Here is a 27,559-nt window from a genome sequence, read left to right as displayed (position 1 = left end):
CAAGAGTATATGCCGTTTATTTTTTAATGTACAAAATCTAAAAATTAGCATTACTTGGAGCATACATTTGTATGCAAAGCAAAATTTCAGCTTTAAGGACACAATCCAGCCCCAAATTAAGCATATTGATACTCCATTCCTTTCAATGAAAGAACAGTTTTAATTCTTGTAATGAGTGTTCAGTTATTTTGGCTGGGCTGAGCCCTAAAAATACTCCTTTAGTATGTGTGTTTACTAACACTACATTCAATCTCATATTAAAGCAAAGCAAGTAAAAATTTTCAAGGAACTGCAAACATTTCATTCATATTTTATCAAACAATATTCATGAAAACAAGATTGGTCTTGTAAGTAATTAGGATTAAAAGTCTTAAATCACCCTTGATATACAGTTAGGTAAAACAAATTATAGGAACAGTATATAAATAAGAAATTCTGAAATATTTACACTAGAACAGGAGCTAGTTGAGTTGCTACTATATAAAAAAAGGAACTAGTGTCTTATAAAAGTACTACCCATTGTGCATATATTTGCCTTACACCGATTTTAAGTGTATTCATATAGTTTACTCTAAAGAGACATTTGTGTAAAGTCACTTGGGGAGGAAAGGAAATATTTTGCATCCTAGGAAGTCCTAGGAGTAGAAAATACAAATTGAAAAAATAGTTGTTGAGAGAACATTAGTCTCCCTGATCTTCATATTTTAGTCTCTGGCTTCTTGCTCTTAGGAATAAGAAAGATGGTGCCATCTCTTGTTTGCTGCAGTGAGTAATCATTAAGTGAATAAGGCTTGCCATCTTCATCCCGAAGCATGCGGAAGACCTCGACGTACAGGGTGCTCAGCTGCTTTTTCAGCAGTTGCAAGCTCTTGTCATTTTCTGCTTTCTCTTTGAGGAGCTTCTCTTTCTCATCCTTGAGATAACCTAAGTCATGCTCCAGCTCGGTTATGTTTTCCAGCTTCCTTTTGCGGCAGTTCTGAGCAGCCACTTTGTTCTTGCCTCGCCTTCGTATGTCACGAATCAGAGTCAGCTGTGCCTCATTGAACTGCTCCTTGGACATCATTTCGTTGAAGTCATCTACAGGGAGATTGATTATTTTTTCAACGGGGAAAGGGATACACAGAGCCTTTGCCCTAAGCTCATCTCTGCTGAAATGAGCATCAAGTTGGCTGGAGGACTTGTCCTTCACAAACGGAGCTTCAGCATGACCAGGGTTTTCAGGCAATTCTTTTTTGGGTACGCTTGTGAGCTGCAATTCAGGATTTGAGACACTCTGTCCTGGGGATGGAGACAGCGGAGCATAGAACTGAAATGAATGCATTTTAGCATTGCTCTGTGGCACGCTTCCAGGAGCACTATTCATCTCTTCCATTTCAGAATCACTATATCCAAATCCTGTATCTCTAGAGATGGAAGATGACCCAACAGAATGAGTGGGAGATGTTGTGCTGGGACTCGCATTCAGCGAAATGCCAGAATCGGAATCGTTGCATTCTGGGGCATTTCCTGAAAGGTCACGGTTAAAAGCTTTGCACTGAGCAAACTCTGAAAGATCGATAGGTTCGTTTAAAAAGCCAGCAATTGCCTGGTCCACAAAATTTGGCGGTGGGGGAGACGTGTTCATATTCACACCGACAAAGGAAGAGTAGAAATCCTCAGAAAAATCAGTGCTTGTGCATGATGTGTTGTTTTGGCTAAGATCTTCCGGCAGTAGCATGCTGGAAAAGGAAGCTTCCAGAGGGCTCAGGTACTCTGGACTGCAGTTAGCAACTTCTTTCTCCATAGCAGGTAATGAATCATAAAAGCTAAAGTTCATATCGGCCTCTGCTGATGCGTTCTCCAAGCATGCGTTTGGGGTTACTTCAACCAGGTTATCATTCTGAATGTTAAGGCACTATAAGGAAATAGGAGAGAGAAGTTCAGCAATGATATATACACGTGATGAAGTTTTACCGTGTGACAGTTAACATTGTGCACCTAGCAAACTAGCCAGTCAATGCATTTCTTGTGCTTTGGAAGTGATACATTTGGCTGTCCTCCCTTTTTTTCTATTGCTTCTGTATACCCAACGGGGCCAGAATTGCTGGCAATACAAAACAGGAATTAGAGGAGAAATGGTGGCAACTGCAAACACTCCCTTTTAGCCTGTGTAAACTTCTACGATGTGATAAGGGGAAAGGGAGAGGCACCTGAGACTTCAGAAACTATAGCTTGCAGCATTTTGCTTTTTCAGTCACCTGCTGCCTTTCACTATACAGAAGTTGCGTTCTACAAAGATGCCTGCTATATATTTAAAAGGGGGAGAATGTGCCTAGTCCCTTGGCTGGTTTGGATGCACTTATATCTGATGAGTCCGACAAATAAATTGTTGCAGGCAATCTTCCCTCAAGTAAACACTTCTGCATTAGGAATTTGCATCTTCTCACACTTAAGTTTTTTGCCTTTGGTAAAATGCTGCAATCCCCCGCCCCCCCAGCTACCGTGCATGGGATACCTATGAAATATAACTGTTCATGTGTCTTGGACAGTTAAAAGACCTGCTGAGCAGCAATAATCCCCCAGCCTCTGTGCCATTGACATTCCTGCCCCCACGTTTTAAAAAGTTGCTTTAATTTCCTTGGTAGTTGTGGAAGTCACTGTTGCTTTGGACTACACACACAGTTTTTTAAAAGCTGCATGCTTTCTCTTCCATGTCTACTGTGTTAACATTCCATGGGCTGGATAAAGCTGAAAAAGGGCTTCAGAGAAGTCTTCAGCTGTTTATCCAAAGAGGTAAATGGAAATGGAAGCATAGCTATACCTTGGCAGAAATGCTAATCACCCCATTCATTGTGCAAATTGCATGTTCGTAGAGAAAAGTGCTACATATTGAACTGGGGTTTCTGTTCAGCTTCTTGGAAGTGAAAAACAAACGCTATTCCCCTCGCTGTACAGACCCTAGGAAAACCAGTAAAGCAAACCTTACTAGGGGAGAATAAGCCCCAAGCTTGGTGGAGATAAATTTACATGAACTCACTAGGCCTCCAGTCAACAAAGTCAGGTGCTTTGAAGATCCAGCCATTCACCATTCTCCCTGCCAGGCTCCCAGATGCTTTTCAGCAATGGGCAATAGTGCTGCTTTTATCAGTCACCAGTTTTCCATCAGGCAGCGGCTGCCCACCATCTTGGTTACACAATATGTAAGACCCCAGCCTGTTGAGCTATAAAATTTAGATCTATTGGCCAGCGCATTGCATTTTGGGTAACACAAGATGGTGGCCTGCTAGAATGGATCAGAGTCAAGCCTAGGCACAATTCAAAAAAAGCGCATCCCCACGGAAGCATGTTTCGGAGGCCTTCCAGAAGTACTTCTTGGTACTGGTTAGTTGGGTTGGGGGCATCAGCATACCCAGAAAAGACCCCACCCTGAGTCCAGTGCCAGCCCTGAGACTCAATATTAGATTTGTATTGTAAGGCTAGAAACTCGACACAAACGTCTCAAACAGAGCAGGCATTGCTTTTGAATAAAAAGCATGCAAAGGTTTGGACTGAAAGGGAAACTGCCAACACGGGCAAACATTTTGCTTTTCATGTTCTAAAAAATACTGACTGATGAGTAAACGTAACTGAACCTTTCAAGCCGCTACCTTCAACCTCAAAAACCCAAAATTTTGTAAATATACAGTAGTTGCAAGACGACAGGAGGACTCGCTGTCCAAGGGCAAAAATGTCAAAAGTGTGGCCTTTTTTTAGTATACAGTGGTACCTCGGGCTACATATGCTTCAGGTTACAGACTCCGCTAACCCAGAAATAGTGCTTCAGGTTAAGAACTTTGCTTCCGGATGAGAACAGAAATCGTGCTCCAGCAGCGCGGCAGCAGCAGGAGGCCCCATTAGCTAAAGCGGTGCTTCAGCTTAAGAACAGTTTCAGGTTAAGTACAGACCTCCGGAACGAATTAAGTATTTAACCCGAGGTACCACTGTAAATATTTGCCCCCAGTATCTGGCTGCTTATTGAAGTGTTATTTAATAGTAATAATAAATTTGATTATTTAGTATTTCGTTCAAGCGCTGACTGCTGCTGTTACCTGCAGCTCTGGAATAGACAGCAGTTCTTCCCAAACTTGTTCTATGTCTTGTGTGGTCTCAGCCTCTACCGCTGTTGACTCTGGAATGGTAGACTGAAGGAGAGCCGGATCAAGTGGGATCATCCGATCAGATTCAACAAAGACCTGGTTGCTGTCCATCTCAGAAGGTGCCGCTGGCAGAAATTCAGCAGAGGGAACCTGGAATACCAGGCAACAGATTTATTTATTTATTGGTCAGTTATGCTTGAAACCCGCTGGTTCTTGGCTTGGCTGTTGGCAATGAAAGAGGTATTTTGTAGTAGGGACATAGGCAGCTGCTTTATAGCAAGTCCTGTCCTTGTCCATCTAACACAGTATTGTCTACACGGGCTTGCAGCAGCTTTCCAGGATTTCAGACCACAATTTGCCTAGGCCAACCTGGACGTGCCAGGGATGGAACCAGAGACCTACCTGCAAAGCAGTATGTTGGTATGACAATCTGTACATTCAAATGTGTTTGTTGCATAATGCATGCCATTAACAAGGACACTGCAATCACAGAATTGTAGAGGTGGAAGCTCCCTCAAGGATCACCTAGTCCCAACCCCCTGCGATGCAAGAACCTTTCCCCCCCAGGGTGGGGGAACCCACAACCCTGAGATTAAAGAGTCTCGTGCTCCACCAACTGAGCTATCCCAGCACCCGATAAAGAGACAGAAAAGGGATTTTAATTCTTGTAAAGGACAGGCCAGATTAAAAACATCAGACTTGCGAGATTTACCTGGTCATCGGCAAACAAGAAAGTTTCTGCCAAAAGCTGCATGCAGTCATCAAAGAACAGGTCATCTGCATCTTGTTTGGAGATGTGAACGCTCTGTAGATTGAAGATAAAAAATAGCAAATATGTAATACTTCTACTATGTTCAGACAACCTGTTTCTTTATAGCTTTAGAGAGAGAGAGAGATCTCTCCATGGAATTTTATTTTGAAATAAAAAAGGCACAAAAAAGCACACCACAATGCAACAAGATCATTAAAGAAACAAACTTGCTGGTTGCAATCATTAATATCTCCTGGGTGTGCTTGTGGGAGGATTAGAATAAAGGACAATGTAATCTAAGAAGACTCTCATTAAATATTGAAAGACTGGCTTTACAAGTTCTATGCTGGACAGATAGCAATCAGAAAATATATAGGCATCTGTACTTTCTGGAATTTCATCAGAAGTTTCAAGAGAACCCATGGAGCAATAAATGGAAACCGTAGCACTATGATAAAAACAAAAAGGGATTCCTTACTTCCTGAATAAGTTTGTATATAGCCATAGTCTCACAAATTGTATCAATCCCCTGCTGTTCAGATAGTTGCTCAGGAGACTTGCAGTAACCTTTAGGAAAGGGGGGGGGGAATGTAGATCACATGACAAAAAGTCGGGGAGGTTTTTTTACCTGTGAATAATTATTGGATGTGATGGTATTTCCTGATTCAATGGCTGGAGCAGGCTGAATAGGAACAAATTCTCCTGTTTCCTCATCCAGCTGCAGCTGGTCTAGGAAGGCTTTTTCTTGCTCTTTCTGAAGCTGCTCTTCTCTCTCCCTCTCAAGCTTCTTCTGTTTTTCATACTCGTATTCCTTCCGTCTTTGGCTAAAATCAAACACTTCACGCCTTGCTCCAAGATCTATATCTTGCCTCCAGAGAATGTCGATCAGGTTCATATCCTGTGTGTGTAAAAAAAACCAAACCAGTATAGATGATAATACTGGATCTTCAAACTTTGTTTTTTTACAGAGTTTTCAAAACAGGTGCCGTCTCATTAAAGTTGATTTAAATCAGGGTTTTCCAATCTTGGGTCTCCAGCTGTTTTTGGAGTACAAATCCCATCATCCCTAGCTAGCAGAACCAGTGGTCAGGGATGATGGGAATTGTAGTCCAAAAACAGCTGGAGAAACCGACGTTTGGGAAACTCTGCTTTAAATGGAATCAAAGGACTGTAAACTGGTGGTCTGAGACCTCAAACTGCACTCTGGGTATTCTCCATTGCATGCTGATACAAAATTCGTGATATATTTTACTTCCTCCCCACTCCCAAAAAATGGTTAAGATGTGACTTAGTGGCATCATAATTTCAGTCCTGAGCACTAGCTTCAGATTAATGTAGCAGTCCCCACATTGGTAGGATTTATTTGTGAGTAAACATGCACAGTAGCAACTTCTTGGCTGTAAGCACTAGCGATTGTCTCAATGGGACTTCCTTGTAAGTGAAACCCAGGTTGCCTGCGTTGTAAATATGCATTACAAATTCGAAGTAATGGACCAGGGACATGCATTAATTAGCACTGACATACAGTTTCCAAAACGCAATTACAGGATTATATTACAGATGAAGAATATTACAGAATGCTTTAAATAAAACGTAAACATCTTAATGTGTCACGTTTCTCCTCCCCCCTGAAAAAACTCATTCTTTTAGAGGTGCTGTTTATTCAAAATTGCAATGGGAAAGTTGTCTTTGAAACCTGATATCTTTTGAGCGAGCGCTTCCAGAGGGACCTGTTTATTGAGTTTTTATCAGGGGATTTGTTTGCAGGGGGTTAGACAAACATCTCAAAACTACCAACATGAGTTTGACCAAACTGTGGGAGGCAGTGGAAGACAGGAGTGCCTGGCATGCTCTGGTCCATGGGGTCACAAAGAGTCGGACACGACTAAACAACTAAACAACAACAACAGACAACATCGGCTATTTAAATGAGCATTCAGCCTGATTTGTTGGGAACCTAGTCCTAGATGGTAAAGGTAAAAAGATAAAGGACCCCTGGACGGTTAAGTCCAGTCAAAGGCGACTATGGAGTTGTGGTGCTCATCTCCTTGCATCAAAGCACATTCCAGTGCGTGGTCCTCCAAAAGTCTGGTCTTTGGGGAACGCATGTTCATTGCACAAGACCTCTTAATCAGCTATAGTGGCACAAGCTGAATTGGTCAGTAAGCGACTGAAACCCACCCAGAAATAGCAACAACCTGGAAGCACCCTTGGCCTTAACAGGTTTTTTAAAAAGCACGAAAACAGGAAGATCCTTTATATCATACCATTTGGTCCATCTAGCTCAATATTGGTCATGCTGACAAGTGGCTCTCTAGAGCAGGAGTCAGCAAACTTTTTCAGCAGGGGACCGGTCCAGTGTCCCTCAGACCTTGTGGGGGGGCCAGACTATATTTGGGGGGGGTGAACAAATTCCTATGCCCCACAAATAACCCAGAGATGCATTTTAAATAAAAGGACACATTCTACTCATGTAAAAACAAGCTGATTCCTGGACCGTCTGCGGGCTGGATTTAGAAGACGACTGGGCCGGATCCAGCCCCCGGGCCTTAGGTTGCCTACCCCTGCTCTAGAGTTTCACTGACAAGTCATTATCCCCATACTGCAAGTTGCAAGGGGCTATGGCCAGGAAGCAGCAGCCTTGCAGTTTTCATACTGCAGATCAGGTTCTGAGTGGGATACAACAACTCTGCAATGTTGTCTGGGTGAATTAGACCCCCTGTTCCAGGTTGAAAGCTGGGCTGAAGTTGAGATTAACGAACAATGAAAGTACATTGTTATTCACTGCTTTTACCTCCGTACTGCATGGTGGGCAAAGACAGTAGTGCACAACAGCCCTGGAGTGTAGTGTTCTACTCTTATTGCTTAACCCCCAGTCCAGTGAAGCTTGCTCCCTATTCTGTAACACTGGTGGACCCTAACAAAAGTCTTTGTTAAACTGTGAATTTTCCCCGATTTGTGAATGGTCCGACACAACTTACTTTTCTTGTATGACTTGGAGAACATTTTAACAGGGTGTAAGGGTGAGCTTAGGGCAAATTACCTTGTCATAAAAGTAAGCCATAAAATGCTCTTAACGTGCTTAAGACCAGCAGGATCAAAGCAGTAATATTGCTCCCTGTACTAGCAGTTAAAGCTTCAAACACAAAGTCTATGTTGTAGGCACAAGGCAACAATGGAGGGGGGGGGAAGAGAAAACAGTTTTAACTTATTCCCTCTGCAGTTTGCTCTGTGCACCACCTGCCTAAAAAAAACAGCTGTTCCAGAAAGTCAGGGGACCCTCTTGTTGAACACAGGAAGTAGCACTGGCGGCTGCAGGGGGAACTGGCAAATATCACCTCTACTGCATCTTGGTCCATTTTACAAACAAAAGCCTTTCCATCTGCAGAAGGGCAAGTCTGGACCTGACCCACTGAATCTTAAGTTTTCTGATAATGTATTCGCCAATAACATCTGGACTGGGATTCACATGAAGAAGAAATTGGGTGGAGAAAAGTTTCTCACGAGTAAGAATAGAGTTCAGGGTTGCCCAAGGAAAAGCAGGAGCGCCACTAGGTTCGAGACACAAAGGGAAAGACTTGTGGACAGCACAGCAATTCACCATTACACAATATGGATGCTGGCTTACGATGGCTACAGCCACAATAGCTAGATGGGACGTTCACATTCAGAGGTAGCATTCCTTCGGATACCTGGCGCTGGGGACAAACAGGGAAGGGTTATTGCTTTCCTGTCCTGCATTTGGACGGACACTACAGGAAACAGAATTCTAGACCAGATGGGCCATTGATCTGCTCCAACAAGGTGATTGTAATGTTCCTGCGTGCCCATGGCTATATTCACCAAATTCCAGGCTTTCCCTCTAACGTCTATCTTTCTAATTAAAGTATATTTTAAACCTCTTCCACGGAGATGCCAAATTTCACTAGGAAAGGGGTAAAAACAAAGAGAAGCGGAAAGAGTTATTACGGCTGTCCACAGTAAGGGTTTGGTCCCTCCAGACTGCCATGGTAGAACGAACTAATTAAGTCTGGCAATAATGGAGGATGCTGCAATATGGCCGGGCTTCATTAAAGGCCAGTAGTTTACCAGCTGCTCACCCTCTTCTCTCATGGCAGATTTGGAAACGGCTCCTTCATCTCTGAGCATTTGCAATATGTTCTGGATAAAAACGGCAGGATCTGGATTTGAGATTCCGTTTCTAAGTTGCTCGTCGTTTTCAGAGTGCCATTGTCTGGGCTGCTGCCTCTGCCAAAGCGAGATGCGCAGATCAAGTGCCTATCCACGGTCCTCAGCATGTCAGATTAACTACATGTCTTTCCCGAGTTTGCTTTGAGCTGCGACCAGAGCCGTCTTTCCCATAGGGCTTAGTGGTGCGTCGCACCAGGGCGCCGGCCTCTCAGGGGTGCCCCAGCGAGTGGGGGAGCTGCGCGGCTTTGCCGGCGGCCTCCCCTTTCCCTGCACACCCACCAGCTGCGCCCCGCCAACCATAAGGCTGGCCACCCCAACGCTATCCGTGGTAATTTGGGGGCGCTGGGTGAATATTTGCACCCCAGCGCCACATCTGCTAAAGACAGCCCTGGCTGCGACAGTAGAAATGAATAGAAAACAATCGTACAGAAAACAGCATTTGAGAAGCAGCGTGGCTTTAAAGCCGTAGCCACGACGACAGCTGCTTTTGAAATAGAGGGGACTTGTTGGCATGAAAGTCATTGCACAGCCTGTTTGGAGTAGTTGGGAAGGCGGGGAATAAGCCAAATCTATGCAAAATGAGATGAGAGCAACTCCCTTTTAAATGCTTTATATCTTACATTACATTACATGGCAGGGAGTTGGACTAGGTGACTCTCGGCGTCCCTTCCAACTGGACGATCCTACGATTCTGGTTTTACGATGCAATGACTTTTTCATTAACTGGAATATGCTTAATATGATAATTTGCAGGCGCTCTGTTTCATTAATTTTAAATAAAGCTTCCACACACACCCCATCAAAAAAGTATTTAAGGCTACGTTCCAATTAGATTGATTTCTACAAATTTATGTTCATAAATATTTCTTAAGGTTCCTGTAAATGCTTGCATCGACTGCCAAGTTCAGATGAATGTCAAAATGTGGCTGAATGTGTTGATAATTCTACACAAGATTAATAAAGAGTACATAACACATAACACATGTCTCGCTAACCACATCCTTCAGAAAAATTTACTGCTGATAAAAAAACAACGCAATGGTCTATCATGTGACTTGCTCCATAAGAAGACTTTTGTTCTCTTTTTTCGTTGTGCAAGTTCCCACATTATGTCAGAGGAAATAGCTGTTTGGGCAGATCCAAGAAAGGGGAATGCCCAAGGAAAAGGACTAGGCTTTCAACACCTGTGAAAGCAAGTGTTTTGGATAAGAAGGGTTTTCAACTAAAACCTGTTTCCCCCCCGTAACTCGGGAACACCCCTAATGCGAGACGTTCACTACTGTCCAACCAACACTGGTAATCAAAATGTATGTTGTTTTTAATCGTGATGGGAACCAACTAACACTTGCATTGAACAATAATTTGGTTATTAAGTAGTTTAACGCTAGTCTCAGCAGGGCTTGATTAATAAGTATTACTATTTTACGTTTTTATCCTGCCCTTCTTCCAAGGAGCTTAGGGTGGTGACCGCGGGTGGTATTCATCTAAACATTGGTGCAAGCAAAACAATTTCTGCTTGCACAATGAGTCTTTCCTCCCATCCTACTCTGCCACCCCAAATCTGCACCAAAAGCTGAGGGGAAGCACAACTATTTGATGTTTAGAAACATCTGAAGGCAGCCCTGTTTAGGGAAGTTTTTCATGACTGATGTTTAAATGTATTTTTAATCTTTTGTTGGAAGCCGCCCAGCTGGCTGGTGAGCCCCAGCCAGATGGGTGGGGTGTAAATTATTATTATTATTATTATTATTATTAGGAGGGGGGAGTCCCATTGTGCATGCAGAAATCAGTTTGCTAACTCAGTTATTCAATTGAATACCGCCTCGTGGCCCCTTTCTTCTTTTGCACTTACAACAACCTTGTTGAGGGAGGTTTAGAGATAAAGACTGGCCTAAGGTTTCCCAATGAACTTGATAACTGACTGGGGATTTGAGTGTCCACAACTGCAATCCAACGGTCTAACTCAGTGTTTCCCAAACTTGGGTTCCCAGCAGTTTTTGAACTACAACTCCTATCATCCCTAGCTAGCAAGACCAGTGGTCAGGGATGATGGGAACTGTAGTCCAAAAAAACAACAACACTGGAGACCAAAGTCTAAGAAACGTTGGTCTAACTCAGGCATCCCCAAACTCGGTCCTCCAGATGTTTTGGGACTACAACTCCCACCATCCCTAGCTAGCAGGTCCAGTGGTCAGGGGTGATGGGAGTTGTAGTCCCAAAACATCTGGAGGGCCGAGTTTGGGGAAGCCTGGTCTAACTATTATACCACCCCGAGTCTCCATAATGGCCTGTGCAGGACTGGGAAATGGTGGGCTCAGGTCTTTATTTCTCAGAGCACAGATATTAATGTGCTTAAAACAACTACAGTGGAACCTCGGTTCTCGAACATAATCCGTTCTGGAAGACCATTCGAGTTCTGAAACGTTTGAGAACCAAAAACTCACTTTGGAAGCCTCAATTCAATTGAGAAAACTGAAAAACACGCAGCGGAAGCCGCTCAACTTTCAAGGCGCTGTCAAAAACAGAAGCATTTACTTCCGGGTTTTCGGCATTTGGGTTCTGAACCGTTTGGCTTCCGAGATGCTTGAAAACCGAGGTACCATTGTATAAGGTCCGTTCAAGTACAGGTAGGAAACGCAGGCATTTATGCTAGTGTCAGGGGTTGGTTTGAGCGCTCAGGCTTGGAAGCTGTCCTCGGCACCAGCCTGAGCCCAGGAATCTTTGAAACAGCAAGAAATAAAATTGCCCCATGGCATGCACAGAGTGCCTTTGCCTCACCACTGAGTAATCGCTACCTCTCCCCCCACACTCACGCTTACAAGACCAGAGCTACCCAGGCAAATGATATGGCTTCCCAGCAGGCTTAGGGATGAAGCCCTCTCTTTTTCGAAATCAAATGCTGACTGGCATTTGGTGTTTTTACTCATTTACTGATACGCTTTTCCAGAGCCTGTTCCGAGCCACATTGCTAAGCCTAGTCTGGACTTATAAAAGGCAGTTTTAATAAGATAAACATAAATGTTAAACAATTCACATTAAGCAGCCATCTGGACCCCAACGGAAAATTTCATGTTTTAGGTTTACATATCAGCATTTGCCATCTGGGTAGTCAGTTATAGATTTTATGTGAAACTCTCCGTGTGCGTTGTAAAGTTTGGCTATTAACTCTTATTGCGCTTTAGCAAACATATTTGCATCAGGATAAACAAAAGGAGCAAGGCAAGGGCCCCATATTTAGAATTTTATATTAGGTGTATATAACAAAAGCGTTCTGTGGTCCAAATATGTTTTAAATCCCTGCCCGGAGGCCTTAAAAATAAATTAATTATAAAAGATCTTTACAGGAAAGCGTGCAATGAAATTTGGGGGGCAAAAGGAAAACAGGGTTTTTCAAACTGAGTGCCACCAACTCTCTGGCTCGAACGAGTTTATCTTAATAATAGTGATGATGATGATGATGATGATGATGATGATGATGATACACGCTCTACTGCATTGTGACCCTAATGAAACCCAACTGACCAAAGTGGGGCAGAAGCAGCTCCTTCAAATTTAAAACAAACACGAAGCAAGCATATTTATCTCATGCCTATGAAGGAAGGCATGTAAGATCTTGAGGTGAGTGGAAGAATCCCTCAGAATCGTATGTCTTAAAACAGCCTCAAAAGCCGATCACACTGTTTACCTCAGAAAGAAGGTAACTGAGCCAAGTCAGAAGGGTTCCTCACTTTTTTAAAAAAAATAAACAGGTCTTCTTTTAGTGGCACCGGATGAGCTGTATGGTTCTGGCAATAAGTGTTGCTGTCACTACCCATGATTTGGACTGTCATTATGCCTCAGTTTTATTTAAGTGTAAAGCCAATAGCTTATTTCCCCCTTGTTCTCTTTCTAATTCTTTCCCACTTTGCTAGGCAGAACCCAGAGGCATCTGCCCACGCAGCCATTTCAAAACTATCCAGACAAAAGGCTTCATGGAAAAGGGGTAACTGAAGAATATATGCTTTTATACCATCGTGGGATGAGGTTTGCTTTTCACCAGATTGAATACCACCACACACACCCCGAATGTTTTAAATTCCGCGTGACCTACTTTCCTTATAATAAACAATTTTTTGAAAAACTGCCTACGGATTTCATTCTGCTGCACTTGAACACTATTTTGCTACATCTGCTAGCAAATAGCATATTTTTTGGATGCAAACCGACACCCTCGAGCTTAAAATCAGCGAGTCCGTGCATATCTAACATTCTGTTTATATGCAAAAATGGAAATGAAGTATCCCAGCATTCACATCTAAACATTGTGGGAGCAGGAAGCGTACCTGCATGCAAGGAACCTATAAACGCAAGTATTACGGTTTACCTTACATAGTACACGGTCCTTGCCTCTCTCTAAGCGCACCCTACGATTAAAGAGACCGATCTGCAAACCTTCCCACCCAATCTTGCATCAGTTGTGAGTAAAAGCTCAAAAGTACAAGGGTGAGGAAGGGGCAGTCTAGAGCTACTTGCAGCAGCTTTGCTCCTCGATAAAAGTCATTTTGATTGTGTTATTTTATTCATCAAAACAAGGGCTTGGCCCTCGCTATCATATTCCTTGAGTGGTTTTTAGCTCGTAATCATCAACAGGCCTCATCACAAATTATATATGCAATGTTCTCAATTGGAAGTTATGTATCACGACCAGCTCTGCATTACCCAACAATTTTGAGTGCTTCAATTTTTTTTAAAAAAGGGGGGGGAGCATAAGACACACGCTCCAATGGTTTTAACTCAAGTATTTTCTGAGAATTCAAGAGGCACATAACAAAATTATAACTAGGTGGCTAAGATAATTTTCATCTGGTGGGAATGCTTCCATAAAACATTCACGAAAGAGCCTTTCTCACTGAAACACCAGCTTTTTTAAAATGCCATTTTTTAACTGTACCTGGTGTAAGTGTTCCATTAAAAAGCTATCACTCAGTTCAGAATGGGAAGCTTGAAAACCTAAACATTTTATTGGAAGAGAATCGGTTTAATACCCAACTCCTGGCATTTTTCCAAGTTGCTGTGTGTTTTATAAAAAAAAGAGTTTTTGAAGCACCCTTATTTTCTCCATCATCACTGCTGCTGCTGCTGAAGACGACCATCAGCTGTAGCAGGAAAGCCAAAACTTGCTCCTACATTTTCCATCACTGTTGGTCTTTCCCTGAAAGACCTTTAACTTACAGGAGCAAAAGGGAGAGGTCAAATCTCTCGAGCTGCTATAACGATAACTTCTTTAAACACTTGAGCATGCTAATAGAAAGGTGGGACAATTCAACAAACGTCTACATGCGTACATCTATTCAACCAGCGATACATACATTCTGGGTTACTGTAACATCTCCAGGTTGTGGAAAAAATATTCAGAAATATTTATTTATGGTGATACAGTTTACCTTTATAAAAGTAGCATATGACATGTGTGATATTTAGACAGACTGTACTTGGGTGCAATGCTAAACTGTGACAAGTTTGTGATCACATTTGGGTATCACTACAATGTAGTTTAGCGTGACATGAATGAGACCAAGGCAAAGCTTGGGCACATTTGGATGATGGGAGTTGTAGTCCATCGGAGGGACCCAAGCTTGCAGAACATTGGTACCGAAGACTGCAAAAGATTGGGGACTTGGTGAAAGTTGGGTGCTCCACCATACGCAAATGCAAGGCCCCCACTGGATACAACCCCATGTTCTTTCTCATTTCAGATGTTCGCAATGTCTGTCCTTGGCACAGACAACCCCAGTATTTGCTGTTCGGCCATGGTCTTCCACACGCCCTTATATATGACCCATTTCCTTCCTGCACGCCTTAAAATGAGCTTCTGAAACCTGCAGAGCTAGCCTGGCCAGAGGCAATAAATCAAAGGAAGTGCTTTCTTCACAGGCAATAAGGGGTCTATCATCTCGCCTTTAACTGTATTTAAAACCGCCTTTACTGACTAGGTCCAGACAGCAGCTTCCCATATACCAGAGTGTTCCAAGCTTTTCATTTCTGTGACACATTTTTTAGACATGCATCATTTCACGACACAGTAATTCAGTTTTACTAGCAAACCAGAAGTTACACTAACCCCTCTCCAGCCCCAGGAGGAACACACCTACACACTGCAGCACAACACACTAATGTGTCACAACACACTGTTTGGAAAGCTCTGCCATATACCAATTTACTGCAAGAAGTGTTAGGAAGGAAGCAGTATCGAGCTGCACAAGGTTCTCCCACAACAGCCACATTTAGGGACAGCGATCCTGCAAGACCCCAAGTTCATTTGGACCAGCAGCAAATACCTATTGTTCTGCCCAGGCGCTGAGGTCCAGCGCTGAGGGCCTTCTGGCGGTTCCCTCATTGCAAGAAGCAAAGCTACAAGGAACCAGGCACAGGGCCTTCTCGGTAGTGGCGCCCGCCCTGTGGAATGCCTTCTCATCAGATGTCAAAGAGATGAACAACTACCTAACATTTAGAAGACATCTGAAGGCAGCCCTGTTCAGGGAAGTTTTTAATGTGTGACATTTTAATGTATTTTTTAATCTTTGTTGGAAGCCGCCCAGATGGGCGGGGTACAAATAATATATATATTTTATTATTATTATTATTATTATTATTATTATTATTATTATTATTATTATTATTATTATTATTATTATTTGCATACACACACCCCATGTAGCTTGTCAATGTCAAGCATACGGAACAAGCCTGTTCAACACTGTGAAACCCTGGTTTCAGTCAACAAAGCAGATCTGCAGAAACAAAGGAAAGTGTGTTTGAATTAGCTGTCTGTGTTTAAACTAAACAGAGACCCATATCAGAGGTGACTGCGATATGATAGTCCAAATGTGGTGATTTGCGTCAGGTGTTGCCTGAGCATCCTTTGGGTTTCCGGCTTGATTTTTAGCACGTTTTCAAACTTCCTTCCATTTTAGAAAATGGAGATGCTGTAATCAGGCTCTGTATACTCAAGGATCGAAGTCAGGGCCGTCTTAAGCACATCCGGTGCTGTGGTGCAAAGATCCTTCCGGCGCCGCCACCCCCACCCCCTTTTCCCAGAGTTGTTGACCTTTTCCCAAGCTTCTGCGGGGATCGCACTCCTCCCGCGGAGGCTTGGGAAGGAAGCTGCACACCCGCCAGCCATGTAGTTGATGGGGCACAGCTGGTAGGCATGCAGGGAAAGGGGAGGCCGCCGGCAAAGCCGTGCAGCTCCCCCACTCGCTGGGGTGCCCCTGACAGGCCAGCGCCCTGGCGCAATGCGCCAGTAAGCCCAATAGTTAAGACGGCTCTGATCGAAGTACAGTACAATTGCCTTAAAACTATGAACTGTGTCAGAATGAAATTTCAAAACATTATGGATTTTTCTCTATTATTATACTACACAAGGTTCTATTTTCTTTCTTAAAAGCCAATTCAATTGCTTATCTTATTAAAACAAGCATGTAATAAAACTATTAAGCTGTGCGGTTCTGTTTTCTCGGCTATATGGACTCCAAAGTCTGACTTTCTAAGTCCTGTTAGCAATTTTTTTTTCTACGTGCAGGCAACTCTTGCCTGATTATTCTCTGCTATAAAACCGGTCAGTTGCATAAACAGTACAGAAATGTTTCCAAGAGACTGTTAATCTTGTTGTACTTTTAGTGCTCCTAACTACAATTCAAACATTTCAGTATACTTTCTCGTGCAAAAATGAAAAATTATTATGCAGTCATTCCAAGTTTTCAAAGGGCCTTCTAAACTCGAAGAAATAGGCTGCTTTGGGATGGAATGCAATAACTGGGGCCAAAACAAAATTTAACTAGGCCGTTAATCTGTGGTCTACTTTTTCATTTTGGCCGAATTGCAAAACACGCCTACAAAAGATTAATGTCTAATCAGTGCCAACAGATTGTTGCTCAGGCTTGGATATCACGAAGGTCCTGCATATACACTGCATGGCCATTTTCTTTATGGCAAAGCAGTATGGAGAGGAAGAGATTTCGAAAAGAGAAACAGCAACGGCTGCTTTAACCTTTATCTCTCCCCTGCTTCTCCTGCAGGACTACAAACATTGCAAACCCATGTCTGGAACCCAGGGGATAAGAGGGGCAATTGAGAACGGATGGGAAATGGGCTGAAAAACAGGTAATCTTTATCCCATATCATTCTCTGCCCCATATTGCCCTCATACTATTCTTCCTGGTAACTGAGGTGCCCCATTGAAATCCTTATGCTATATAAAAAAGCAAAAAGAGTTTCCCCACAAGGTCAATATGGGAAATATCCAAAATAGGAAATGCCTAACAAGTGAACAGCAGTACTTTATGTTATTATTTTAAAATAGGTTGTTGTTGTTTTTGAGAAAAGAAAAAGAAATTAGTTTATTTCCTCATTGCACAAGCTGCTGAAAGAGCTGTATATTTCTGTGTCTTGGGGGAGAAACTTCCTGCAAGGAGAATTGCTGGCAATATTTACAGTTACACTGTTAGAAGAGGCAAAAATTAACAGCAAAATCAATTTTTTGAAATAGATCAATTTTAAACAGTTGCACCCCTCAGTCCCTTTACCCTTGGTAACCAGTGGATCCTGACTTCAAGAAAAGTCTCATTCCAAAACCAAAGCAGCTGCCTTGAGGGGAAATAAATGATTGCACAACTCCCAACTTCTTTCTGGCTTTCAGAGCACTGAAGTTTGCACGCTATAAAGAACAGAAAGGGCCCTTTTAGGGAAACTATGACAGGCAACTGCCACCTTTCATTAAGTCCAAAAGGAGAATGCAGACAGTATCCTTCAAAGATAAGTAGTTCCATGTTACAGACACCAGACAAATTACTCACATTTGCAATATGATCAGGTGTTGTCAAAACCGTAATGAATACAAACACAATTTTTCTAAATCTATTCAAGTATTTCATTTCCTCGGTCAAGATCTCCAAAGCTGCAGTAGGCATGCCATTTCGACATGTGCCTTAGAAACGGGGGGAAATAATATACTCTCTCTTTTTCCCACAGAGCACCAAATTAAATCTAATTTAATGTGTTACACCTCCTCCATATACCACCTTAAACTATTACAAACAAAAGGTTTGAGTTTTCAATCATACCCTGCAACATCTCTTATTTCCTACACCCCATATTTTACTAGCCCGATTAAGAGCTTTGCTGAAAGAATGCTCATTTCTTTCAGCATTTTTTTAGATAGATCAAAAATAGTAATGGTATGATGCCACAGTTGCTTTTGGATTCTGTCTCTCCCCCTCCCCCCCCCCCAAAAAAAGGAATAAGTTTCTAGGCCAACACTGATACCTGCACTTCTGCTTAGGGATAAAAATTAAGACTGGTTTTGAAATTAGACATGCCTTACCAAGTTTGCTTTTGGCATTATATCAGATTGCCTTATGAGTGTTGGGGACGGGAAACAAAGGGGTAAGATAAAGTAAATGTGACCTGTTCCTCAGGATGAAATCATTTTCCTTATTGCGCCAACAAAACAGGGTTGCAACATTAACACAGCCATCCTATGTTTCTACTCAGGAGGAGCCACAGTGAGTTCAATGGGACTTACTCCCAGGTAAATAGGTATACGATTGCTCCCTTAATCAGTGAATTGGTTAATTTCAGAACTTTTTCTCAAATACAGAGACGCCTCAAATAATATATATTTTTTAATATAAACTTTTACAAAATCTCAAGATGACTGCTTCCCATCTTCAAAGAGCCATTCTCCCTGCTCTCATCCTGGAAATGCTTTCCTGCTACATTGAGCGAGTGCATTACCCCAAAAAATACAGAAAATATACTTCATGCATTAACCATCCACTGATTGAGAGAGGAAAAACCAGGAGGAGTAATCAATTAAATCGACTTTAATCAGGTTGCAGCTCTCATCACTGACTTACAACAACATTTCAGATTTGAGTGCTGAGCCAAGGTACTAACTAACTTTCCCAACATCACCCTGCGATAGTAAGGCTTAAGTAAGGCTGAATCTCAGAGATAGTGCTGCTGCTGCTGCTGCTGCTGCTGCTGCTGCTGCTGCTGCTACTGAACGTTCTTGTCTTTTTCTCTCCTCCACAGCAATTGGCATGCTTTCATGCTTCCCGAACCTCTGTTATGTATCTCCCTTTGAAAAAACTTGCAACAGCACTGTGCCCCCAGCAGCCCAATACCAGATTTTGCGAGGTTAAACTAGTGCGGTGGTAGTTATCCGAAGCTTACAGAGGTTGTGTTGGCGATGATGATGATGTAGCAAACACGCCATAAAAATAAACATAAAACACACACACCAAAAACAGATTTCACTTAATTCTGATAAAGCTAGAACGACCATAAGCAAAGGAGAACAGGACTCCTGAAACTTCATCAATATTTTTGTTGCAGCGGCAGGCAAAATTGCAAAGGGGGAGGGGGGGCCTTCAAAGCAAAGTAGCCTGACAAGTTGTTTGCTTGGTGCAGCCACTGCAGAAACACCTTTTCCGAAGTGGCCCCCTTCAGCAGGGAATCATGTACACTGGCCCTTAAATCTTTTTTTTTTTTTTCCTTTTTCCTAGAGGCACTTGAGAGCAAGTACAGAACAGTACTGACATTTCAGTTTGAACTTAATGGAGATTAAAGGCTGGAGGTATCCACAGAAAGCCTCACACACCTTTGCCACAGACCCCTTTCTGGAGCCTTCCAAAACCTCAAAAGGACGCTTGTTTTCTTGTAGTTGTGATATCTGCATGCCAGATCCTCCATTCTGCCCAGAGCGCTGACTTTCAAAATGCCTTAAAAATACTTAGATGGCGATATAGATCCATTTGTGCCTGTACAGTGCCCCAAAGCCACAGAACCCTACACAAGCCTTGCAACCTTTGCACTTGTAGATATGCAGATAATTAACAGTCCTGTAAAATGTAAGGCCGAGCCCTGACAGACCAGAAGAAGGTGGGGGAAGAGGGTGATTATGAAAGAGATGTCGAGAGATGCCAAGGGATTATTTTTTTTTAATGCTCTCGTCTTTCGCCCTCTCCTGCTTGCAGTGCCAATCGAAGGTACATCACCCAGAGCCGCGAATATACCATGCCCTGAGCTTCAGGAGTCCACACAAAGCAAAACACTTTCATACCACGGCACCATTTGTTTCCACCCTGGGAAAACAAGAGGGCATCTTCGCTGCTCCCGTTTTTAAAAAGCAAACACAGAAGAGGTGCTACCCAAACGTCAGGTGTTAATCTGAAGTTGTCTGCTCCTGGAAACAGTTAAGTTGCCTCAGTAACCATACATTTCAAGCTTTCTTGCACCGCTCCACAGTCCTGGAGAATGCTGGAACTGTATTTTGTGGAGGGTGATGGGAATTGTAGCTCCATCAACCCCCTTGACGGTTCCCAGGATTCTTTGGGAGGAATCCGTAACTGTTAAAAAGTGGTGCAAGAGTGCTTTTCAATGTATGGTGTGCATGTGGCCTTAGTAAAAAAACACACACAGTGCAAACCTATACATATCTACTCAGAAGCCAGTCCTACGGAGTTCAGTGAGGCTTAATCCCAAGGCCTAGTGATATTATACAAGTCCAAACCTGCCACAACTTTCACTCCATGAATGAAGAATTATGTAACATCATGCATTGTGTGCATGGAAACCAGGGAGAAGTATGCGTGCACTTTTCCTTTTGTTACCGTCAACAGGAGAGTCTCGAAAATAGAAATAAATTTCCAAGACTCGGGACAGCTTTGAACGTGTGTAAAAAAAACAACCCCAAGAAACAACTATTTTGGGTGTGGTGCAGTGCTTGGCAAAACTGCAAGTTTTGTTGCATACGCACCCTTACACTTAAAAGTATGTTGCTTCCCCCCAACGATTCTCAGGATGGAAGTTTCTTGGGGGCTCTGCAGATTGTGGTTCTGTAAACTACAGTTCCCGTGATGATTTGAGTGGAGGTGCTTTGAATTTGTGGTGCATATGCAGCCAGTCTGAGGCCTCATCCAGGAATCTATTATCAGAAGTGAAATGGTGGGTTTTAACTAGGGAGAGGAGCTTTTCAGAGATGATACTCATGCATCTCAGAAGAAAGAGTCGCCAACACTTTCCTCATTTCGATGGCAGATTAAGACATTTTCATTCCCCAAGGCTTTATGCCGTTAGACTGTATTGCTGCTTGCATGGAACTCTGCTGTTTAAACATTTCTTCTACAATAAGGTGGTTGCGATTTCTTGAAAAATGTTTCTAGATGACCCTCGTGGTCCCTTCCAACTTTACAATTCCAAACTTAACTTATATTTCTGTGATTTTTGTGTGCACATGCAAATTTATTTGTTGCAAGTGGATTTTGGTATTTTAACAGTTAAGTAGCACTGAAGTACGTTAAATAAATGCCCAAAGCATTTGCTAACGGTTATTTTGAGTACTAGCACTGGTAACTCTGGTATGGGCTACAATCCCGTAACCAGTGTGCAAGTCCCATGGAACACAGTGAGGCTTGCGTTTGAGTAAACAAGCATAGGATTGTGCTGCCAAGTTAATTTGCCACTGAAAAGCGCTTACAGCTTCCTTTTTTTAGTGGCATGATGTTAAGTCTAAGCATGTTCCTAGAAACTACCAAAAACGCACACTTCATGTTTGCACACATACACTATGGCCAAACACCACACAAAGAACCAGATCCCAAGGTGGGAAGCCATGTTTTAATAGAAAACATCTGAAAACACCACAGCACACGCCTCCTTCCAGACCCATGTCACCACAGCAAAATAAACAAGTGACTTGTATTCATAGGTGACAATTTACACATTGAAAAAATCCTTATAATTAGTTATACCATCAGCAACAGTCCACTTTTAAATGGCTCATGACTGCAGTATCTCAAGGACCAACTCGAATCCCCTGTGATCAGCATCTGAGGCCCTTCTTCATGTACCCCCGCCATGAGAGATCAAAAAGGCATCAACACAAGAACGGGCCTTTTCTGCATTGGCTCCCCGCTTGTGGAATGCCCGCCCCTGGGAAACTCGCCTGGGCCCTTCATTATATATCTTTAGGTGCCAGGCAAAAACATTCCTCTTCTCCTAGGCCTTTGCCTCATTAAATAATCTGTGGTGCTTTAAATTGGAGGGGGGGGCAGTAACTTTTTTACTGTGGTATATATTTTGGAGGGTTTTATACTGTAAGCTGCCTTGTGATCCTCAGATGACGGCAGGTATAGAAATTTTAATAATAATTAAAAAATAGTAATAATAGACTAGTAAAGCGAGATGAGCACCACAACCCGAGAGTCATCCGCGACTGGACCTAATGGTCAGGGGTCCCTTTACCTTTAAAGGGGACCAAGATGACCATAGGCACTAGAGTGGGGGGGCCGACAGTCAACTCAAGTGTTTCCTCCCCTCCTCCCTTCTTTTCCATAGATCTCCTTCAAATAATTTAGGAATCAAAGCTTGCAGCCCAAGCCTCCAAAAGTGTTCTTGATTTCAAGACTCAAGCCGTTTCAGAACCCATCATAGCTGTCAACTTTTCCCTTTTTCTTATGAGGAATCCTAGTCGGAATAAGGGAATTTCTCTTAAAAAACGAGAAACCTTGGCAGCTATGGAACCCATCCGGGGTGCGTTATCTCCTAATCCCAAATTCGCAGAGCCCGTGGTGCGCGCGCGCGCACACACACACACACCCCGCCGACGACAGCAGCACTCTGCACATACCCAGAAGCACTCCTTTCTTTTTACAAATTTGCACTCTGCCCCAGGTGGTGGTCCTGGTTTCGTTTTTTTATTTTTGGAGAAGAAACAAAGCCCCCGGGTGAGTCCCGTGGGTCTTTCCAACTTAAAGCACCCGACTGCCCGCCAGCAGCTGCCCCGGCCTCGCCGTCGAGGCTGGCTGCGCCCGCCAGTGAGTCAGCGCGCTCGTGTGCGCTGCGTCACGGAGGACGGGGCGGGCCGGCGCCGAAGCGAAGCCGGCAGCTGACAGCCGCCCTCGCAAGCGGGGAAGTGGGTGGCGCCGGCTGCCCTCGCCCCGCCCCGAGCCGACGGGAGGAGAAGGCGCGACGAGGCCTGGCTCGCCCCTCCCACGCCCCTTAGGGACCTGCGGTGGGGAAGGGGCTGCCCCTTAGGGACCCTCTCCTTGCTCAGCCAGGTGCCGTCGCAAGGAAGGCGGGGAGCGGGGGCGTTGCGGGTCTCACCTGCGGCGCCTCCACCTCCATAGTGCCGAGAAGGAGGTTGGCGCAGCGGGCCAGGCTCCCGGGGCGGCTGGCTTGGGCAGCGCTCGGCTTCTTCCCCGACGGATGGACGGTCCACGGGCGCGCTGGGAAGCTTCTGCTGGCTCGGCCGTCCGCTCCGTCGCGCTTCCCCGCTGTCCCCTTCTCTGCCCGCCCCGCGCTGCCGGGAAAGTCTCCGCCGCCTGCCCTGCTCCGCCCCGCCTTCTCCCGAGCCACTCACGGGCCCCGGGAGGAGCAGGAGGAAGGAGGGCGGAGAGGACGGCCCCTTCTGCTCCGTGGAGCGCAGCCAGGCTTGGGGGAAGGCAGGCGGGCGCGCCGGTGGCGAGATAAGCTCAGCAGGCGCGGCGGGAGGAAAACAAACCCCAGTCCGGCCGGTTTCAAGGAGAGGAAAGGTCCTTCCTTGCTCTCCAGTGCCGGATTGACGTATAAGCTAAACAAGCTGTAGCTTAGGGCCTCACTCTTGGGGGCCCCAAAAAAATTTAAAGGAAGAAAAAAACTGGATGTAATTTCCAAAATATAAGATAATAAAACCTACATACAGCAAGTGTTTTGTATTGTGTAAGCTCCTATGATGTAAGTCATAGGCCCCATCTGCAAGCCTGCTCCCTAAAATATCACTGGTTTGCTCATTTCTCTATATAGGGTGCCTACATTCTGCATGTGCAAATGGCTTTAGATACCTATTAGTTCCATATATTACCATATAGCATATATTCAGCACAAAAAACAGCGGCAATTTGTTGTTGACAAAGGACAGCGGGACATATAAATGGCCCCATTACCTTCAGTAGTTTATGGCCTCATCAAACCTAAATCCGGCCCTGTCCATGACCGCTGGGCTGCTGCCCGGTCCCTCCCCGCTTTTGTGTCCTTCAGAGTCGCGGAGGGGGGTGTTTTTGCCTTGGCAAGTTCTGGGGTGGGCAGGAAATGCTACAAATTAGATGGATAAATAATGGTGAATTGGTATATTGGTGGAATGCTAAACTAGAGGATGACGTGCAAAATATCTAGGATGTCTTTTTATTTCATCATGGCACAAATAGCGTTCTTAATATGAATCCCATGATTTTGACATCCTTCAAGGGTTTGCATCCCCGCTCCTCCGCATGGAGCTGCTGGGTGACCTTGGGCCAGTCACACTTCTCTGAAGTCTCTCAGCCTCACCTCACAGAGTGTTTGCTGTGAGGGAGGAAGGGAAAGGAGAATGTTAGCCACTTTGAGACTCCTTCGGGTAGTGATAAAGCGGGATATCAAATCCAAACTCTTCTTCTTCTTCTACAAGTTTACTACTTTCACATCCCACTACGACTTGCGAGACCAGGGTTCAAAGCCCAGGTGACATTGGGCCAGTCTCTGCCTCTCTGCCTAACCCAATTTTCACAGGAGAAGGGTGTGCGTGCCACCTTGGGCTTCTTGCAGAAAAAGGTGGGGTACAAATCCAGTAACTTATATTAGGGTCTGCAACCCCTGCTTGCCAGCCCCACCTTTCCCCTTGTCGCCACCCCTCCATATCCCCATAGAGCCTCTTTATGTGTCCATCCCTGCTTTATTCAAACTTCTACTGTTGTTTAAAAAACATTTTAAAACTTGTCTTTAGCAGTATAAAGCCCTTAACTTATTTGGAACTAGTTTACTTGGAGAATTGGATTACCCTGTATAGTATGTGCCTATTCAACTGCTTTGATTGGTTGAACTGGCCCTGTTACAAGTGCAGCACAATACTCATTCTGCAATTGTAAGAAATCAAGCTTTTAGTGTGGCAGCACCCCACTTTGGAACTCACTGCCTATTGATGTCAGCCTTTGCCGTGCTTTTTTCAGCACCGGCTGCAAACATTTTTCTTCCATTGTGCCTATTCAGAAATGTAGGCATCAACATAAGTTTTTAGTTTGACTGCTGGTATGTATATATGTGGAGAGAGAGAGAGAGCTTTGTTTTTGTGAACTGCTTATAGAGCATAGCTGTCAATTTACAGATTTTAAAATAAGGGACCAGCAGCCTCGAAAATAAGGGATCAGCAGCCAAAATAAGGGATTTTCAGAGCACAGGTTTTGTTCAACTTCTGAGCCTCTCCGAGCCAAAGGCAGAAAGCCCAGCCAGCAGCCAAACGATGCCTCTAGCGGTGGTTCCCACAGCACAGCAACCCGGCAAAGGGGATGCAACAAGGAAAACCACCGTCCCCTCTCCGCTGGAGTCCCCAGGCAATGTGGCCGATTTGATTGGCACAAGGCAGGCAAGCTCCACCCCCAGTCATTCTTAGACTCCTTATTGGGTGAGCAATGCAGCCAAGCAACACAGTTGGAGCTTCCCTCCTCCCTGACCGGCAGGGAGGGAGGGAGAGGAGCTGCTTCCTTTGAAACCCGGGAAATTTAAGGGACATCATCAGTAAGGGACAGCAGTGCTACACACCACTGGGATAAGGGACTTTCCCACCAAATAAGGGACGGTTGACAGCTATGTTATAGAGCCTGTTTTCAATCATAAGGTATATCCATTTTCTTAAATATGAGTAGCTACTCCTTGCAGGACAGCTGAAGAGGTGGCAAGAAGCAACTGGCCCTGCCTCTGCAAGCTTGTTCTCTCTCACTTGCCAGTGTGGGGCTTGTTGGGACTGAGCCTGCTGCGCTTCCCAAGCGGAAACAAGTGAGTTGGGGCAGTGGCTGTGACTAGCCACTTCCCTCAATACACCACCTTCCAAGCCACACCCCTTTCCCCAGGCCCCACCCTTAAGCAGCCCTGTTCCGTCCCCCCCCCCACTTGAGTACCTTTGCCCAGCTGGAATGTGCCCTTGTACTCTTGATAATGCCAGTTGGTTGCCGGGATAGAAGATAGAGAGGGGTGTGCAGGAAACCAACCTACCCAAAGAAGGTAACATTGACATTCATTGTTCTGCCCACTTTGGCCCTGCCCACCTGTGGCATTTGCCCCCCAATCCCACCCAATATTCCCCAGATGGAAATTCAGTCCTCGGTCTGGATAAAGGCTCTCCACCCAGTTTACGAGGGAGTTCTCACCATTGTAAACTTATCTGTAGACTGCTGAGCAACCCTCATTCTGCTTGACCCATTAACTCAGAAGAACGGGATTTGCAGTTTAAAAGTCAATGTGAAGAGCACTTTCTATATCTATGTGAAGGGCAAAGTCTCTTAATTTCGGTATTTAGTAACACAATTTGCACACCACTTAATATATGAAATATTTCTATGGCAGCTAGTATAGTTTTGGTATAACTCATGATCATAGGAATTGTAGACTGGAAGTCCAACCCCCTGCATTGCAGGAAAATGTAGCTGTCCCGTATGAGGATCGAACCCGCAACCTAGTGCCACCTCAGCTGCAACACAAACTTAGGAAACAACCATATGTGATGTGTGCTGGACGACTGGGGAAAGGGCTTGTTTAAAAACAACAACAACAACAACACCAATTTGATTATTGACATCTATGACTGGTTGGTTAAAAGGAGTTAATCTTTGGTTAATCTGAGTTACTTCTGGGAGGCTTACAAGGTCCCTGACATTACTCTTAGTATGAATTAGTACTCTTTCAGCCAGCCTGTTTTATCCTCTGGATGCACCCCTGGGATTTTAATTTGCCATTAAATGCATGAACCAATGTGCTCTTTTTGTATACATGGTGGTGTAAAACACAGGCTTATAGCACTATTATATCACTTTTAACACCTTCAGTTCCTGGTCTCCTCATCCTGCCCGGAACATCCTCAGTGAGGCATGCCACCAGACTCAACGCAAGTAAAGCATATCCCACAGAGTGTTTGAACTGGGTAATTGTTCTTTGATATTGCCGCATGTCGTCAATCACTTGACCAGCATGGACATCTGTATGACGTGGTCCTACTACGATGCTGGCAAGCACTTAGCCCCCTATCACACATGCCAATATGACAGAGTTGCTTCTCCCCTAATGCTAATTGCCACAGAGGGGATTTTCATTTGGATCACAGCTGAGGATCACAGGGTTAAACCTCCCCTCCCTTTGTGCTGTGATCCTGATAAGACATGGAAGAGCCACACTGAGTGTGCATTAAAGAAAACAAAAACAGGCATCGTTGCTAATCATGCAGTAAAAATAGCTCCTGACTTAACTCCCTAACTTATCAGTAGCTTGCGCATAATTGGAATAGTGGGTTGCTTCTCTCACCACCATGTATTAATAAACAAGCTGAGTCTCTTTACTCCCACAGAGTTGCATAAGAATAAACCTCATTTAGGGAACCAGACAGCAGAGGGCCTTCTCGGTAGTGGCGCCCACCCTGTGGAACACCCTCCCTTCAGATGTGAAGGAAATAAGCAGCTAT

The 27,559-nt window shown here is 44.2% G+C and overlaps 1 protein-coding gene across 1 annotated transcript; it reads right to left on the bottom strand.

The window, feature by feature from the left end:
• Positions 1 to 23,427, bottom strand: NFE2L2 (NFE2 like bZIP transcription factor 2). The gene is made up of 5 exons (XM_082241942.1): positions 23,206 to 23,427; positions 5,495 to 5,764; positions 4,828 to 4,920; positions 4,068 to 4,265; positions 1 to 1,894 (listed from the first exon to the last, which is right to left on the bottom strand). Exons 1-5 carry the CDS (start codon positions 23,224 to 23,226, stop codon positions 698 to 700), a joined length of 1,779 nt encoding a protein of 592 aa, XP_082098068.1. The 5' UTR covers positions 23,227 to 23,427; the 3' UTR covers positions 1 to 697.
• Between the last annotated feature and the right edge of the window lie 4,132 nt (positions 23,428 to 27,559).

The sequence above is a fragment of the Podarcis vaucheri genome (genome assembly GCF_965113315.1).
Source record: "Podarcis vaucheri genome assembly, chromosome: 1".
In the NCBI taxonomy this organism is placed as follows: domain Eukaryota; kingdom Metazoa; phylum Chordata; class Lepidosauria; order Squamata; family Lacertidae; genus Podarcis; species Podarcis vaucheri.
Note: the sequence above shows the minus strand (reverse complement) of the source record. Positions and strands in the feature narration are given on the sequence as shown.